The sequence below is a fragment of the Oncorhynchus gorbuscha genome, linkage group LG17, assembly GCF_021184085.1.
Source record: "Oncorhynchus gorbuscha isolate QuinsamMale2020 ecotype Even-year linkage group LG17, OgorEven_v1.0, whole genome shotgun sequence".
NCBI lineage: Eukaryota > Metazoa > Chordata > Actinopteri > Salmoniformes > Salmonidae > Oncorhynchus > Oncorhynchus gorbuscha.
In genome coordinates this window covers 20,251,116-20,270,754 of record NC_060189.1, presented here as the reverse complement: position 1 = coordinate 20,270,754, position 19,639 = coordinate 20,251,116, and the positions used below count along the sequence as shown (strand labels likewise).

The window sequence follows — 19,639 nt, the reverse complement described above, 5'->3', positions numbered from 1 at the left end:
ATATTGTCCGGAGGATAGAATTAACCTGAATACTACACCAGGCCTACAGTATGTGATAAAACAGAAATAGTCCAATGACTTCCATGTGTTTTTTTTAAACAGGTCATTGTTTAGTTCCAATGACTATTTTGGACCCAATTTCAATGAAATCAGCGTTCCTGGATTGATGTTCAGCAATTATATTTTGGTACGGGCACATTCCTTTAAGCCAAGCAAAAATGTCATGACACTTACTGATTTTATTCTGCAAACATGAAATTGAAGATGTCTTCCCGGTAGTGCTTACAAATATGAAGGGCCACACATTAAGAAACCAATGCTATGAAAATCTACAGCTATATACTACAAATGCATTGAATTGTTTAGTCCAGAACATCTTCAGTTGCTCCTTGATTAACTTAGTGTATTCTGTCCATGTACATTAATTTCTAGTGGATAGAACATATGTTCAAGAGGAAATAGCCTAATTAATGGAGAACTAATCAACAATGGCATTAACTTCAATTAACTCTGCAACTGCTCCAATATGACTTTCCATGTGCCAAAACATTTACAAAGTGATTTCATGTTAACCCTCAAATTGTATTCACTAAGCTTGTTTTACAGCTTTAAAAAAAAAACTTTTATTCGTAATGTACCTGTGATCATCTGAAGTACTTAGAAGGCCACTAGATGTCATGTGATAAAGTTCTGGAAAACCTCGACAGTAATATACCCACCCTTTGCAACCCTACTCCTTTTCCATGGCAGGGGAAACAGGTTAAGTACACAATATTTGCAGTGACATCAAGGTTAGTCTTGAATATATTCCTTTCAAGAAACAGTAATCATGTGACAAGAACCTCACATTTGGCTAGTTATTCAATAGCACTACTTCCTCCAGTCAACATACAGGAACCATGGGTCCTTAACAGTCAGTGCAGATTGATTAGTTCAGACCCATTCACTCCTCTCGGTCGGTGAGTCAGGCTTCAGCAGTTCATGTTGCTCTGCCGGCTCTGACTCAGGAGAAGGCGACACCGGTAACATTTCACCTGGAGGCTGTATGCGCACCTGCAACAAAGGGGTATAAAACATGATCCGCACACCCACACATTAGTTATGAAACCTTAAAAGCAAAGTTTTTCTATTGGACAAATTCAGGTAGGTACCTCCTGTTTTGTTTGAGAAATGTTTTGCAACATAACAGGCATAATGAATATGCACACGGTCAGTGAAACGTTTAGCATTGCCGTTTGTAAGTGAAGACAGGACTTTGCAACCTGGATTTGATCAAATGTCATCCAGGCACCTCAAGGCTGCATTAGCCCACACCAGAGAGCTGTATATAAAACAAGCCCACACCTAGGGTTCAGCGCTTTAGATCTGAGAGCTAATACAAATCTTCAGGTCTCAAACAAGCTAACTCATCGTAAGTGTAGTTAACTTACCCTTCTGCCATTGACAATCTTCCTTCGTCTTCTGCACGTACAGAGGCGGAGGAATGAGGTGCAGACAGCAAAACAGCGGCCTGAGAACACCACTTCCACCACACACATTAGAATGAGAGGAACCCACAGAATAATAGTCGTTTCCTAGGGAGAACAAAGGTGTGTTAGTACGGGCTTGTAGGAGTATATGTAAACAAACAACCTCAATTCTTAAAATGATCTTAATATTAAATTCTACTGTTGTGTGCATTTGAAGTTAAAAAAACAAGTGCGTGTCATTAATAGCTTTTGATAAATACTTACATAGATCCTTGTGGGGTCAAAGGGGCACTCATTGACACTGGAGTAGCCAATCGCGTCAGGGAACTTGCAATTCTTCAGCAGGCCCCGACCTCCACTCATAATGGCCTTAACCATGGAAATGGTTAACCCCACAGTGGAGGCGATTGCCAGAAGGCCTGACACTAAACTGACCACCAACAGCGCCCACATCTACAAGGGGCAATAAACAAAAAAGCTTGAGGGTTTGAGTGGAGCTGAAGGGTGGGACTAAAAACAACTCATGTAAAATAGTCTCCGTAAAATGAAAAACTGGAAGTAGAAGCTTAAGTGTTGAAGTCTATTAGTTTACTCCAATTAGGGGCGGTAGGGTTAGGGGGAATACATAGTGCCTTGCAACGGTATTCATCCCCCTTGGTGTTTTTCCTAATTTGTTGCATTACAACCTGTAATTTAAAAGGATTTTTGTTGGGATTTCATGTAAATGGACATACAAAATGTTCTAAATTGGTGAAGTGAACTTCAAAAATGGAAAAGTAGTGCGTGCATATGTATTAGAGGTTGACCGATGATTTAACGCTGATACCGATTGGAGGACCAAAAAAAGCAGATACCGATTTTTTTTTTTTTTAAACAATCGGACAATTTTTATTTATAATAATCACAATTACAACAATACTGAACTTATTTTAACAATACATCAATAAAAATCAATTTAGCCTCAAGTAAATAATGCAAAAACAAAGTGTTGGAGAAGTAAAAGTGCAATATGTGCACTTGCTTGCTCAGAACATGAGAACATGAAAGCTGGTGGTTCCTTTTAACATGAGTTTAATATTCCTAGTTAAGACGTTAAGTTTTTATTATAGGAATTATAGGACCATTTCCCTCTATACCATTTGTATTTCATTAACCTTTGACTATTGGATGTTCTTATAGGCACTTTCGTATTGCCAGTGTAACACTATAGCTTCTGTCCCTCTCCTCGCTCCTCCCTGTGCTCGAACCAGCAACAACAACAGCCACCATCGAAGCAGCGTTACCCATGCAGAGCAAGGGGAAAAAAACTACTAGAAGGCTCAGAGCGAGTGACATTTGAAACGCTATTAGCGCACGCTAACTAGCCAGCCATTTCTCTGGAGTCGATAGCCTTGAAGTCATAAACAGCGCAATGTTTGACGCACAACGAAGAGCTCACTGGCAAAACGCACGAAAGTGCTGTTTGAATGAATGTTGACGCTCCTGCTTCTGCCTACCACCGCTCAGTCAGATACTTAAATACTTGCATGCTCAGTCAGATTATATGCAATGCAGGACACGCTAGATAATATCTAGTAATATCAACCATGTGTAGTTAAGTGATTATGATTGATTGTTTTTTATAAGATAAGTTTAATGCTAGCTGGCAACTTACCTTGGCTTACTGCATTCGTGTAACAGGCAGTCTCCTTGTGGAGTGCAACGAGAGGCAGGTCGTTATTGTGTTGGACTAGTTAACTGTAAGTTTGCAAGATTGGATCCCTCGAGTTGACAAGGTGAAAATCTGTCGTTCTGTCCCTGAACGAGGCAGTTAACCCACAGTTCCTAGGCAGTCATTGAAAATAAGAATGTGTTCTTAACTGACTTGCCCAGTTTTTAAAAAAGAAGGTATAAAACATTAATACAATAAATGTTTTTATTATTATTATTATTTTTTTTTTTTAATCGGCGACCAAAAATAGACTGTTATGAAACTTGAAATCGGCCCTAATTTAAAAAAATATAAAAAATATATAAAATATTTATTTATTATTATTTTATTTTTTTAAATCGGCCATTCCGATTAACTCTAATATGTATTCACCCCTCTTTGCTACGAAAGCCCCTAAATAAGATCTGTTGCAACCAATTACTTTCAGAAGTCACAAAAGTTAAATAAAAGTCATTGCAGATCCTTCAGGTTTCGGGGCTGTCGCTGGGCAATACGGATGTTCAGCTCCCTCCAAAGATTTTCTATTGGGTTCAGGTCTGGAGACTGGCTAGGCCACTCCAGGACATTGAGATGCTTCTTACAGAGTTGCCCTGGCTGTATGTTTCGGGTCATTGTCATGCTGGAAGACCCAGCCCCGACTCATCTTCAATGCTCTTACTGAGGGAAGGAGGTTGTTGGCCAAGATCTCGCGATACATGGCCCCATCCATCCTCCCCTCAATACAGTCATCCTGTCCCCCTTGCAGAAAAGCATCCCCAAAGAATGATGTTTACACCTCCATGCTTCATGGTTGGGATGTTGTTCTTGGGGTTGTACTCATCCTTCTTCCTCAAAACACGGCGAGTGGAGTTTAGACCAAAAAGCTCTATTTTTGTATCATCAGACCACATGACCATCTCCCATTCCTCCTCTGGATCATCCAGATAGTCATTGGCAAACTTCAGACGGGCCTGAACATGTGCTGGCTTGAGCAGGGGGACCTTGCGTGCGCTGCAGGATTTTAATCCATGACGGCGTAGTGTTACTAATGGTTCTTTCAGACTGTGGTCCCAGCTCTCTTCAGGTCATTGACCATGTCCTGCCGTGTATTTCTGGGCTGATCCCTCACCTTGCTCATGATCATTGATGCCCCACAAGGTGAGATCTTGCATGGAGCCCCAGACTGAGGGTGATTGATCGTCATCTTGAACTTCTTCCATTTTCTAATAATTGCACTACCAGTTGTTGCCTTCTCACCAAGCTGCTTGCCTACTGTCCTGTTGCCCCTCCCAGCCTTGTGCAGGTCTACAATTCTATCCCTGATGTCCTTACACAGCTCTCTGGTCTTGGCCATTGTGGAGAGGTTGGAGTCTGTTTGATCGAGTGTGTGGACAGGTGTCTTTTATACAGGTAATGAGTGGAGAACAGGCAGGATTCTTAAAGAAAAACTAACAGGTCTGTGAGAGCCGGATCTTACTGGTTGGTAGGTGATGAAATACTTATGTTATGCAATAAAATGCAAATTGATTACTTAAAAATAATACAATGTGATTTTCTGGATTTTTGCTTTAGTTACAGTCTCTCACAGTTGAAGTGTACCTATGATAAACATTAAAAGACCTCTAGATGCTTTGTAAGTAGGAAACCTGCAAAATCGACAGTGTATCAAATACTTCTCCCCACTGTGTGTGTGTACACACACACACACACACACACAGTGGGGAGAACAAGTATTTGATATATATACACACTGCTCAAAAAAATCTCAAAAAATTAAGGGAACACTAAAATAACATCCTAGATCTGAATGAATGAAATATTCATATTAAATACTTTTTTCTTTACATAGTTGAATGTGCGGACAACAAAAATCACACAAAAATGATCAATGGAAATCAAATTTAATCAACCCATGGAGGTCTGGATTTGGGGTCACACTCAAAATTAAAGTGGAAAACCACACTACAGGTTGATCCAACTTTGATGTAATTTCCTTAAAACAAGTCCAAATGAGACTCAGTAGTGTGTGTGGCCTCCATGTGCCTGTATGACCTCCCTACAACGCCTGGGCATGCTCCTGATGAGGTGGTGGATGGTCTCGGGGGGGGGGGGGGGGGGATCTCCTCCCAGACCTGGACTAAAGCATCCGCCAACTCCTGGACAGTCTGTGGTGCAATGTGGAGTTGGTGGATGGAGCGAGACATGATGTCTCAGATGTGCTCAATTGGATTCAGGTCTGGGGAACGGGCGGGCCAGTCCATAGCATCAACGTCTTCCTTTTGCAGGAACTGCTGACACACTCCAGCCACATGAGGTCTAGCATTGTCTTGCATTAGGAGGAACCCAGGGCTAACTGGGGTCTGAGGATCTCATCTCGGTACCTAATGGCAGTCAGGCTACCTCTGGCGAGCACATGGAGGGCTGTGCGGCTCCCCAAAGAAATGCCACCCCACACCATGACTGACCCACCGCTAAACCGGTCATGCTGCAGAACGTTCTCCACGGTGTCTCCAGACTGTCACGTCTGTCAGATGTGCTCAGTGTGAACCTGCTTTCATCTGTGAAGAGCACAGGGCACCAGTGGCGAATTTGCCAAACTGTGTTCTCTGGCAAATGCCAAAGGTCCTGCACGGTGTTGGGCTGTAAGCACAACCCCCACCTGTGGACGTCGGGCCCTCATAGAGTCTGTTTCTGACCGTTTGAGCAGACACATGCACATTTGTGGCCTGCTGGAGATCATTTTGCAGGGCTCTGGCAGTGCTCCTCCTGCTCCTCCTTGCACAAAGGCAGAGGTAGCGGTCCTGCTGCTGGGTTGTTGCCCTCGAACGGCCTCCTCCACGTCTCCTGATGTACTGGCCTGTCTTCTGGTAGCACCTCCATGCTCTGGACACTAAGCTGACAGACACAGCAAACCTTGCCACAGCTTGCATCGATGTGCCATCCTGGATGAGCAGCACTACCTGAGCAACTTGTGTGGGTTGTAGACTCAGTCTCATGCTACCACTAGAGTGAAAGCACCGCCAGCATTCAAAAGTGACCAAAACATCAGCCAGGAAGCATAGGAACTGAGAAGTGGTCTTTGGTCACCACCTGCAGAACCACTCCTTTATTGGGGGCGTCTTGCTAATCGCCTATAATTTCCACCTGTTGTCTATTCCAGTCGCACAACAGCATGTGACATTTATTGTCAATCAGTGTTGCTTCTTAAGTGGACAGTTTGATTTCACAGAAGTGTGATTGACTTAGAGTTACATTGTGTTGTTTAAGTGGTCCCTTTATTTTTTTGAGCAGTGTATATATACACAAACAAAAGCACATGGACACCCCTTCAAAATTAGTGGATTCTGCTATTTAAGCAACACCCGTTGCAACATTCACTACACAGTTCCAAACTGCCTCTGGAAGAAACGTCAGCACAGGAACTGTTCGTCGGGAGCTTCATAAAATGGGGTTTCACAAGTCTAAGATTATGCGCAATGCCAAATATCGTCTGGAGTGGTGTAAAGCTCGCCGCCATTTAACTCTCGATCAGTGGAAACACGTTCTCTGGAGTGATGAATCATGCTTCACCATCTGGCGGTCCGATGGACAAATGTGGGTTTGGCGGATGCCAGGAGGACGGTACCTGCCCGACTGCGTAGTGCCAACTATAAAGTTTGGTGGAGGAGGAATAATGATGTGGCGATGTTTTTCATGGTTTGGGCTAGACCCCTTAGTTCCAGTGAAGGAAAATGTTAATGCTACAGCATACAATGACATTCTAGACGATTCTGTGCTTGCAACTTTGTGGCAACAGTTTCAGCATGACAATGCCCCCATGCACAAAGTGAGTTCTATACAGAAATGGTTTGTCAAGATCCATGCTGAAGAACTTGACTGGCCTGCACAGAGCCCTGACCGCAACCCCATCGAAAACCTTTGGGAAGAATTTGAACGCCCTATATCAATGCGTGTGGCTGAATAGAAGCAAGTCCCAACATTAATCTTCCAACATCTAGTGGAATGCCTTCCCAGAAGAATGGAGGTTGTTATAGCAGCAAGGGGGGGGGGGGGGGGGGCAACTCCATATTAATGCCCATGATTTTGGAATGAGATGTTTGACGAGCAGGTGTCCATATACTTTGTCACATAACGTATTTACCAACATCAAAAGCTCACGTGACATGTAGACTAGGATGTACTAGGTGTATATACCAATATTATTGGATAGTAAAATAAGTGGCTACACATGGTGCAGTTCAGCACAATTTTATATATAGACACACTGTACAGCGTCTATATACTGTAAAGTCTACACCCCCCCTTGGATTTCCTTACATATTATTGTGTTACAATTGTCCTTTGTCTATGATCTATACAAAATACTGTCAAAGTGGAAGAAAATGTATTATATTTAAAGATGAATGAAAAAGAAAACACTAATATACCTTGATTAGATAATTATTCACTTCAAAACATGTTAGAAACACCTTTGGCAGCAATTACAGCTGTGTCTTATTCTCTATAATATTTGGCCATTCTTTTCAAAATTCTTCAAGCGCTGTCTAGGTGTTGGGTCCATGGCTACACAGCAAGTTTCAAGTGTTGCCATAGAGTTAAGCAAACTTAAGTCAAAACTAACTTATCCACTCAGGAACATTCACTTGTCTCCTTGGTAAGCAACTCCAGTGTAGATTTGGCTTTGTGTTGTAGGTTATTGTCCTGCTGAAAGGTGAATTTCTCTCCCAGTGTCTGGTGCAAAGTAGACAACCATGTTCAGGATGAAAAGAAACAGGATGGTGCGACGCACAGGCAAAATCCAAGAGGAGAACAACTCCCCAGTCTTTGCAGATGTCAAGCATACCCATATCACAATGCAGCTACCACAATGCTTGAAGATGAGGCAATTACTCAATGATGTGTTGTGTTGGATTTGTCCCAAATATAAGGTTTTGCATTTAGGCCAAAAAGTACCTTTGCCATGTTTTTTTTGCAGTATTACTTTAGTGCCTTGTTGAATACATATGCATATTTTCTCAAGATTTGTATTATTTTATCATTATTGTAGTCACTACAGTGTCGTTGAATCATCCTCAGTTCTCCCATCACAGCCAATGGACGTTTTAAAATCAGTAATGGCCTCATGGGGACATCCCCTAGCAGTTTCCTTGCTGTCCTAAGGCTTAGTTCAGAAGGAGGACTGCAATCTTTGATGCGTGTGGTTTAATACATCATCCACAGCATAATTATTAACTTGACTATGCTAAAAAGATACAGTATGTTTAATGTCTGATTTGTTATTGTTACCCATCTACTAGTCACTGCCCTTATTTATGAGGCTTTCAAAAAAGCTCCCTGCTCTTTGTCGTCGAAGCTGTGCTTACAAATGAGTGTATGGGGGACAGAGGAAGGGGTAAGCTTTCAAAAATCATGTCAACCCCTATTATTTCACAGAGTGAGTCCATATAACTTGTGATTTGTTAAGCCAAAGTTTAGTTCTGAACTAATTTAGGCTTGCCTAAACAAAGGGGGTGAATACTTATGCAATGACTATATATATATATTTTAGTTATTGAATTTATCACATTTGCAGATTTTATTCACTTTGATATTATGGAGCATTGTGTAGATCAATGATAAAAGTATAGTTAAATCCCACTTTGTAATGCAACAAAACAGTGTAAATGTGTATATTATGCCTATACAGTATATATTGTTTGACTTGGCTGACAAGTTACAAATGATGTATGTGTATGGAGGGTGGGTTCCATTTTTGCATGTGTATTGCTAATGCCTGCCTTTATTTGAATGTACATGGCACCCAATACATTTTTGAATATGGGTTTAACTCACCCACACACATAGATAAAGAACCAGAGGATACTAAAACGTGCCCAGACACAAGGGCAAGTTCTGACAAATACAAACACACAACAGTATTTTGACTAGTCCCTGATAGGTGGAGAAAGAAACTACTGTAGGAGAGAATGAAGCAATATTTACCAGAATCCTGTTTTTCAGGTTTTTGGATAGGACAATGGCTACTATTCCAGCTATGATTCCCTGAAGACACAGAAGTCAAGTCACATGTTAGCTAATACACTGTTCCTATTGGCCCACAGGCTAGAATGGTACAACCAACAATTCACTAACTAAAATGGCTCCAGTCTACCAAAGGACCACAAACGGAGATACTACTACTATCAGGTCACATGATAAAGTTACCAGAATGTCACCAAAAGGTCACAACCTTTACAAAAGTATGTTTGGCCTTTGTTACTTCAGGCTGATACTGTATTCCAAACAAGAATCATAACTTGATTAAAGAAAACCAAAACACAATATACTGCTCAAATGAGCAATACACAATGTAGGGACAACACAGGGAATAGGCTGCTGATGATCAGTGCTTTTATTATCTGTGCCAGCCTCCAGTCACTCACCACGAGCCCTGCCACCAGGGCGATGATGATGTAGATGGCGTACCCCATGACCCTGGCCTGAACATGCACGTTGATGTGCCTGAGCACAACGCCATGTACCAGCGCTCCCAGCAAGAAGTTGACGTGTCCCACCAGCACCAGTCCTAGGCCCATTTTCATAAGGGTCTTGTTGTCCTTCAGGTCTGCACAGCACACACCTGGAGCAGAGGATAGAAACATTGCTTCAATATCTTTCATTACTGTAGATAATCTGTGGGTAAACAGTAAACACTGACTTCAATGTACACTACATTACCCAGAGTATGTGGACACCTGCTTGTCTAACATCTCGTTGCAAAACCATGTGCATCAATATAGAGTTCTTCCCCCTTTGCTGCTATAACAGCCTCCACTCTTCTGGGAAGGCTTTCCACTAGATGTTGGAACATTGCTGCAGGGACTTGCTTCCATTCAGCCACAAGAGCATTCAAGTGAGGTCGGCACTGATGTTAGGGGATTAGGCCTGGCTCGCAGTCAGCGTTCCAATTAATCTCAAAGGTGTTTGATGGAGTTGAGGTCAGGGCTCTGTGCATGCTAGTCAAGTTCTTCCACACTGATCTCGACAAGCCATTTCTGTATGGAGCTCGCTTTGTGCATGGGGGTATTGTCCTGCGCTAAAAGGAAAGGGCCTTCCCCAAAATGTTGCCACAAAGTTGGAAGCACAGAATCGTCTAGAATGTCATTGTATAATATAGTGTTAAGATTTCCCTTCACTGGAACTAAGGGGCCTAGCCCAAACCATTATTCCAATAGAGGTGAGCTTTACACCACTCCATCCGATGCTTGCAGTTGTGCATGGTGATCTTAGGCTTGTGTGCAGCTTCACTGTCATGGAAACCCATTTCATGAAGCTCCCGGCGAACAGTTCTTGTGCCGACGTTGCTTCCAGAGGCAGTTTGGAAGTGTATTGAGTGTTGCAACCAAGGATAGGTCACTTTTACGCGGTTTAGCACTTGGCAGTCCCGTTCCGTGACCTTGTGTGGCATACCACTTTGTGGCTGAGCAGTTGTTGCTCCTAGATGTTTCCACTTCACAATAACAGCACTTACAGTTGACCGGGGCAGCTCTAGCAGGGCAGAAATGAGACGAACTGACTTGTTGGAAAGATGGCATCCTATGACGGTGCCATGTTGAAAGTCAAAGCTTCTCAATAAGGCCATTCTACTGCCAATGTTTGTCTATGGCGATAGCATGGCTGTGTGCTCAATTTTATATTTATGTCAACGGGTGTGGCTGAAATAACCAAATCCACAAATTTGAAGAGGTGTCCACATACTTCTGAATACACTGCCGTTCAAAAGTTAAGGTCACTTAGAAATGTCCTTGTTTTTGAAAGAAAAGCAATTTTTTTGTCTATTAAAATAACATAAAATTGATCAGAAATACAGTGTAGACATTGTCAATGTTGTAAATCACTAATGTAGCTGCAAACGGCTGATTTTTAATGGAATATCTACATAGGTGTACAGAGGCCCATTATCAGCAACCATCACTCCTGTGTCCCAATGGCACGTTGTGTTAGCTAATCCAACTGTATCATTTTAAAAGGCTAATTGTCCATTAGAAAAACCTTTTGCATTCATGTTAGCACAGCTGAAAACTGTTCTTATTAAAGAAGCAATAAAACTGCCTTCTTTAGACTAGTTGAATATCTGGAGCATCAGTGGTTTCGATTACAGGCTCAAAATGGCCAGAAACAAAGTACTTGATTCTGAAACTCAGTCTATTCTTGTTCTGAGAAGTGAAGGCTATTCCATGTGAGAAATTACCAAGAAACTGAAGATCTCGTACAACGCTGTGTACTACGCCCTTCACAGAACAGCACAAACTGTCTCGAACCAGAATAGAAAGAGTGGGAGGCCCCAGTGCACAACTGAGCAAGAGGAAAAGTACATTAGTGTCTAGTTTGAGAAACAGATGCCTCACAAGTCCTCAACTGTCAGCTGCATTAAATAGTACCAGCAAAACACCAGTCTCAAAGTCAACAGTTAAGCGATGACTCTGGGATGCTGGCCTTCTAGGCAGAGTTGCAAAGAAAAAGCCATATCTCAGACTGGCCAATAAAAAGAAAAGATTAAGATGGGCAAAAGAACAGACACTGGACAGAGGAACTCTGCCTAGAATGCCAGCATCCCGGAATCGTCCGTTTCTCAAACTAGACACTAATGTACTTGTCCTCTTGCTCAGTTGTGCACCGGGGCCTCCCACTCCCATTTCTAGTCTGGTTACAGACAGTTTGAAAACAAGGAAATGTATAGTGTAATTACAACTGAATCAACATATCTGACCCAGGGCAACACCAGAATGGTAACTGTTGTGAGTATGAAGACATATTTCCATCCTCTGCAAGTTAATTATGCATTTGTTGAGAAGAAAATACAGTATGCTAAACAATGCACAAAGTATAAGACTATTAGGATACCAGCCCCTGTCTATGAAAATAAAAGAGAGGGGCCTAGATAATTCACTTTATGCTACCTTCTCTGAAGCAAATTGAACCAGGTAGTTTTAAAATTTAGCCTCTTCTCACCCAGATAAACCGAAATACAATTGGTCAATTCAGGCCTGCACCTAAGTGTAAGTGATGATATTGCGATCCGCTACTATTCCTCATCTACTAATCGATCAATTGTTTACGAATAGGCATACACAACCAATATTATTACTTTAGGCCCGCCTAATGAGCAATCATTGTCCAAACTGGTAAAATGACGTTATTGACCCACGTTCTGTTATTCATACTGTTTAATGTTACTATATTAAATCAGATAGACTACATAGGTAGACCTATGCATTATATTGGAAACGACATTGCTAGAAACGACGACATCCCATGGTAGTTCCTTTGATGACAGACACGCTACAAAAAAAAAAAAAAAACTCGGCATGCCGACCCCACCCAGAAAATAATGCTCAGATTAGTAACTCACTTCTGAAGTAGCCTACGTATCTTCACTTCCATTTAAACTACACATCCGTACAATGAATACAAGTAAACTCACCTAAATTCCCCATGTTGAATTCCGTTTGCACTCAAGTCATTTTAAAGGTATTTCTGTATCGCCATTTGGCTCTTGAAACAGCTAACGCCGCTTCTGCTTTGTTCGTTCTCTTCCCTTTCCGCACACCTGCATGGAATCCAACCCGTACTTCAGTTTGAGGACGCTACGCTCCGCCTCGAGTTGGCTATTACCTGTGAAATAATAGTTCTCTGTCAAAACCGATCAGAAAGAAATTTATACTGTATTTCCAATGACGTAACCTACCTACACATATATGGGTAAACAAGTAATGTAAGGCTGCGTTTAGACAGGCAGTCCATTTTTAAAAAACGTATCTATTATTATTATTATTTTTGTTCTTTTTTATTAACTTCTTAAAGCGTTATTGGTTAAGAGCTTGTAAGTACGTATTTCACTGTACGGTGTACGAAATACAATTCGATTTGATATTTTTTCACTAATTGTTCTTTTGACCAATTTATTTAACCTTCATTTAACTTGGCAAGTCAGTTAACAAGTCAGTTAACATAAGGACACATTCTTATTTACAATGACGGCCTACCAAAAGGCAAAAGGCTGGGATTAAAAAGAAAAGTAAAAAAGAAGTATTTATCTGTTATTTTACCAGGTAAATTGACTGAGAACACGTTCTCATTTGCAGCAACGACCTAGGGAATATTTTTATTTATTTTTTATTTCACCTTTATTTAACCAGGTAGGCTAGTTGAGAACAAGTTCTCATTTTCAACTGCGACCTGGCCAAGATAAAGCATAGCTCTCGTTGGCTGGCCCTCGCTTCATACTCGTCGCCAAACCCACTGGCTCCATGTCATCTACAAGACCCTGCTAGGTAAAGTCCCCCCTTATCTCAGCTCGCTGGTCACCATAGCATCTCCCACCTGTAGCACACGCTCCAGCAGGTATATCTCTCTAGTCACCGCCAAAACCAATTCTTTCTTTGGCCGCCTCTCCTTCCAGTTCTCTGCTGCCAATGACTGGAACAAACTACAAAAATCTCTGAAACTGGAAACACTTATCTCCCTCACTAGCTTTAAGCACCAACTGTCAGAGCAGCTCACAGATTACTGCACCTGTACATAACCCACCTATAATTTAGCCCAAACAACTACCTCTTTCCCAACTGTGTTTTATTTATTTATTTATTTTGCTCCTTTGCACCCCATTATTTTTACTTCTACTTTGCACATTCTTCCATTGCAAAACTACCATTCCAGTGTTTTACTTGCTATATTGTATTTACTTTGCCACTATGGCCTTTTTGGCCTTTACCTCCATTCTCACCTCATTTGCTCACATTGTATATAGACTTGTTTATACTGTATTATTGACTGTATGTTTGTTTTACTCCATGTGTAACTCTGTGTCGTTGTATCTGTCGAACTGCTTTGCTTTATCTTGGCCAGGTCACAATTGTAAATGAGAACTTGTTCTCAACTTGCCTACCTGGTTATATAAAGGTGAAATAAAAAATAAATAAAATAATTGCAGTGTGAACAGACAACAACACAGAGTTACACATGGAGTAAACAATAAACAAGTCAATAACATAGTAGAAAAAAATAATCTATATACATTGTGTGCAAAAGGCATGAGGAGGTAGGCAATAAATAGGCCATAGGAGTGAATAATTACAATTTAGCAGATTAACACTGGCGTGATAAATGATCAGATGATGATGTGCAGGTAGAGATACTGGTGTGCAAAAGAGCAGAAAAGTAAATAAAATAAAAACTGTGGGGATGAGGTAGGTAAATTGGGTGGGCTATATATCGATGGACTATGCACAGCTGCAGCGATCGGTTAGCTGCTCTGATAGCAGATGTTTAAAGTTGGTGAGGGAGATAAAAGTCTCCAACTTCAGGGATTTTTGCAATTCGTTCCAGTCGCAGGCAGCAGAGAACTGGAAGGAAAGGCGGCCAAATTAGGTTTTGGCTTTAGGGATGATCAGTGAGATACACCTGCTGGAGTGCGTGCTACGGGTGGATATTGCCATCGTGACCAGTCACCTGAGATAAGGTGGAGCTTTACCTAGCATAGACTTGTAGATGACCTGGAGCCAGTGGGTCTGGCGACGAACATGTAGCGAGGGCCAGCCGACTAGAGCATACAGGTTGCAGTGGTGGGTGGTATAAGGTGCTTTAGTAACAAAATGGATGGCACTGTGATAAACTGCATCCAGTTTTTGCTGAGTAGAGTATTGGAAGCTATTTTGTAGATGACATCGCCAAAGTTGAGGATCGGTAGGATAGTCAGTTTTACTAGGGTAAGTTTTGCGGCGTGAGTGAAGGAGGCTCTGTTCCGAAATAGAAAGTCGACTCTAGATTTGATTTTTGATTGGAGATGTTTGATATGAGTCTGGAAGGAGAGTTTGCAGTCTAGCCAGACACCTATGTCACAGGGGAGAGGAGGGGGATGAATGAGCCGATTGTAAACTGGGGATTATTAGGTGACCGTGATGGTTTGAGGGCCAGATTGGGAATTTAACCAGGACACCGGGGTTAACACCCCTACTCTTACGATAAGTGCCATGGGATCTTTAATGACCTCAGAGAGTCAGGACACCCGTTTAAAGGTCCCATCCAAAAGACGGCACCCTACACAGGGCAGTGTCCCCAATCACTGCCCTGGGGCATTGGGATCCTACTGGCCCTCCAACACCACTTCCAGCAGCATCTGGTCTCCCATCCAGGAACTGACCAGGACCAACCCTGCTTAGCTTCAGAAGCAAGCCAGCAGTGGTATGCAGGATGGTATGCAGCTGGAATGCTGCCGTTTACAGTATACACAAATATAGGACAAAACATACATCATGATAAGAGAGACAACACTACATAAAGAGAGATTTAAGACAACACAGCGTGGTAGCAACACAACATGACATCAACGTGGTAGCAACACATCATGGTAGCAGCACAAAACAGGGTACACACATTATTGGGCACAGACAACAGCACAAAGGGCAAGAAATTAGAGACAACAATACATCACGCAAAGCAGCCACAACTGTCAGTAAGAGTGTCCATGATTGAGTCTTTGAATTAAGAGATTGAGAAAAAGCGGTCTAGTTTGATTTTTCTTTTGCTGAAAAAGAGCTGATGTGAAAATATCTAATGTGATTGGTCAAAAGACCAATTTTGTGGAAGAAATAATTGGGCTGCCTGTGTAATAATAGCCTAATAACACACCAAACAATAAGGCTAGCTATTAAAAAATAAAAGATTGGTCAGAAGTCAGTGATATAGGGAAACTGGTTGACAATGACATTGGTAAAAGTTTATGCATTTTTACAGTTTTTCACAGATGGATCCAAGGACCCAGATTGTGGGCGCACAGGAGTAGGCTTTTACATTCCTGAATTTTATGTGCAGATATGTAGAAGACTAACAGATTAACTGTCTGTACTCTGTTGAAATGTTGGCAATAGTGGTTGCCCTCCAGTAGGTGGAGGACGTTCAATCTGTCAGAATTGTATTATGCTCAGATTCTCTTTCTGTATTGTGTAGTTTATCCTCTGGAAAATCTAATAGGAGTGATCTACTATTGCAAGCATTAACACTATTAAGGAGAATCGAGAGACTGGGTGTGGAAGGGAGTGAAATTGTAGACCAGATAGGCAAAGGGGCTTTAAACCTAGATATAATTGATATTCATGCTCCACTGGGTGGAGCTGAGGCCAAATGTAAGATCAGAGCAATTTTGATAGATGTGTGGCAGAAGAGATGGGACTGAGACCAAGGGCCGGTATTTATATGCCCTCCAGAGAAATGTCGGTGGACCAAGATTCAAAGGTCAGAATAGGAAGGAAGAGGTGTTGTTTGCTCGGTTGCACCTAGGACATTGAACTCGTCATTACATCTGGTTGGCAAGCATGTAAATGGTATGTGTCTGAATAGCAGGGTCGATGAAACGGTGGAGCATGTGTTATATTGGTGTAAGTATGTTGCAGAGAGGGAAATATAGAAGTGTAGGGTTATTGATGTTGGAAGGGGATGGGGTAGGGTTTTTTAGAAGATAGTAGGGCTCTTTTTTCTTATCTCACTCAAAGCCCTCCTGAAGGATTAGCATACGTTTGTATAATGCATACATCTATATTTTAGGTAACTAATGAGTGGATACAATATATATAGGGGTGACAGGAAGCCTAGTGGGGTCGCCAGGTAGCCTAGTGGTTAGAGCGTTGGGCCAGTTACTGAAAGGTTGCTAGAACGAATCCCTGAGCTGACAAGGTAAAAATCTGTCGTTCTGCCCCTGAACAAGGCAGTTAACCCACTGTTCCTAGGCCGTCATTGTAAATAAGAATCTTAACTGACAAGACTGCTTCAAAACCTCAAAAGGACAGACAGTGTCTTCTCAGTTTCACCATGCTCACCACCGGGTCTGCGTTGCACCAAACGGCGGGCGTCACAGATACAGGGAATCTTCCATTTCAGTTACTCCACCTCAACACTTAACACAACCCCAATAATCACTCCTTTCAAAGGCACCACGCTCCGGAGAGCAAAGCTAGTCACAGGTCTTGTTCTGAGGTACGTGACGCGATGTGCCCGCTCCCTCTGGGCAGTCCACTTCGAGCTACCTTCACTCATTTAACAGTACTCAAATTATTTTCTACCCAGCCCCAGATACTACATATGGGTCAGCCAAAAGGCAGGGATCCACTTTCTCCAAGAACTTCACTTCCACTGAGCCAGAATCATCCTTTGCATGACCATAGGGGGCGAGGTTTGGACTCGGAGGTCTTCACCGCACCTGCCACCGCAGGTAATTCATTCTCATCAGGTTACATTTCTGAGCCATCAGAGACAGCAGAGTACAGTTCGTACTTGGTGCCATTCTTCCTCAACACGCATCTTCCCTCTGCACTCGGCTCTTCACCTTCTTCCTCACTGCTCATAACCACGTCTATCCGTTCACCAAGTTCATGCACCTTCATCAGCTGTATTGTCTGGTAGAACTGATGGCCTTTCTCCAATACCCAACTTCTGTTCCTTAGCACACTTTACTAGTCTGACTACCTCTACCCTCTCCATGCTCGCAAAACGTGGGCTACTCTGCATCTGAGAGCAGCGTCCTCCTCAGCTCAATCTTCAGATTCCTGGATCTTGGTGCATTTCCAATGGTGTCTCCGGGGCTGTCGGTCCGCCTGACAGTCGAAACGTTCACTATCTCACCCCTCTCTCATACTCCCAATAATACTTTCGCTTGAAAAATTAGAACAAAGCGATAATATTACTGTTGTATGTCTCTCTTGACCCACAGTAGCAACAACATAGAAACACTTACTAAAACAAGTAATCTGTCATTAATTTATACATTTTTCCAGAGGTCATAGTCGCACAAACTTTCATCAAGCTAAGATGTTTGGTGCAGTATTTCTCAAGTATAAAAAATCTACATGAAAACTATTCTTCTCTTGTTGAATGACAACAAACACTTCGGGCCGGTTTCACAGATAGGGTTTAGATTAAGTCAGGAGTAGGCCTTAATGTGTACTAGTTAAACTAGGGCATTTAAGTAGTTTTCATGAACGTGGCTTAAATTTGGCTTAGTCAGTCTGAGACTATGGAGTCCTGGAGTAAGGTAAGTAAGCCTAAATGAGAACACCGGGTTAATTCTGTGTAACCGATGTGAAATGGCTAGCTAGTTAGCGGGGTGCGAGCTAATAGCGTATCAATCGGTGACGTCACTCACTCTGAGACCATGAAGTAATTGTTCACCTTGCTCTGCAAAGGCCGTGGCTTTTGTGGAGCGGTGGGTAACGATGCTTCGAGGGTGGCTGTTGTCGATGTGTGTAGAGGGTTCCTGGTTCAAGCCCAGGTAAGGGCGAGGAGAGGGATGGAAGCTATACACCTGATTAGGTTATGTATGAGCACATGCTGTTCATGCTGTTATGTATGAGCACATGCAAACATTTGTTTGCAGACCACCATGATATCACAGAAGTTTCCGTTACCCATGTACGGCGAATATTCTCATGAATACATTGGTTACGGTTTACATGACACCGAACTGTGTCATGTATCAGATCGCCTATAGCCTGAGAAAGCCAGCCTGTAGCCTATAGAGTTATATAATTGACATATTATAATAATTCTCATGTCCCAATGTATGCAGTCCGTGCCATGGTGAAACTTGCACTCCTGTAGGCTAGATCTGAAATAATTGAATGGTGAAACTTGCTAGCTAACCAGAAAAGCAAAGCGATGCACTTCAGGCATTCTAAGTCTAAGTCTTTGTACTGCAAATAAACACATTTTACAGTTGAAAAACATTACAAGCAGCAAGCCTAGCCATTTAGAATGAAATGTGGAGTGAGCATTATGGTTACATAAATCATAGTCCAAAGACACTGATGCAATAGTCTAGTATCCCATTGTAGCTACATGGCACTGAGACCACCATCTGCAGGGTACAAACAGCCTGAACCAGCACCTCCCCACAATTCCCAACCAATGCATCTACCGGTACGCATCCTCTATTCATTTTAATGTGTTGACAGTTGGAGAAATTGCTTGATCTGCTCTGAAAATTTGAAAAGTATGAAAGCCAACAGTCCAATATTCTAGAACACTGCTGTGCATATACATACAGTGCATTTGGATCGTATTCCGACCCCTCGACTTTCTCCACATTTTGTTACATTACAGCCTTATTCTAAAATGTACTCATTTTTCCCCTCATCAATCTACACACAATACGCCATAATGACAAAGCAAAAACAGGTTGATACTTTTGCTAATTTATTAAAAATAAAACTGAAATAACACATTTACATGATTATTTAGACCCTTTAATCAGTACTTTGTTGAAGCATCTTTGGCAGTGATTACAGCCGAGTCTTCTTGGGTATGACGCTTCAAGCTTGGCACACCTGTATTTGGTGAGTTTCTCCCATTCTCTCAAACTCTATTAGGTTCAGGTGCATAGCTGCACAGCTATTTTCAGGTCTCTCCAGAGATGCCACTCCTTCATTGTCATGGCTGAGTACTTGGGGGT

General features: G+C 42.1%; 1 protein-coding gene across 1 annotated transcript; it reads right to left on the bottom strand.

Annotated features, from left to right (window-relative positions):
• Window positions 1–219: 219 nt before the first annotated feature.
• On the bottom strand, window positions 220–12,812 carry tmem54a (transmembrane protein 54a). Its single transcript, XM_046307777.1, has 6 exons — window positions 12,623–12,812; window positions 9,582–9,778; window positions 9,142–9,201; window positions 1,734–1,922; window positions 1,431–1,574; window positions 220–1,053 (listed from the first exon to the last, which is right to left on the bottom strand). The coding sequence occupies exons 1-6, from the start codon at window positions 12,633–12,635 to the stop codon at window positions 934–936; spliced, it is 723 nt and encodes a 240-aa protein (XP_046163733.1). The 5' UTR covers window positions 12,636–12,812; the 3' UTR covers window positions 220–933.
• Between the last annotated feature and the right edge of the window lie 6,827 nt (window positions 12,813–19,639).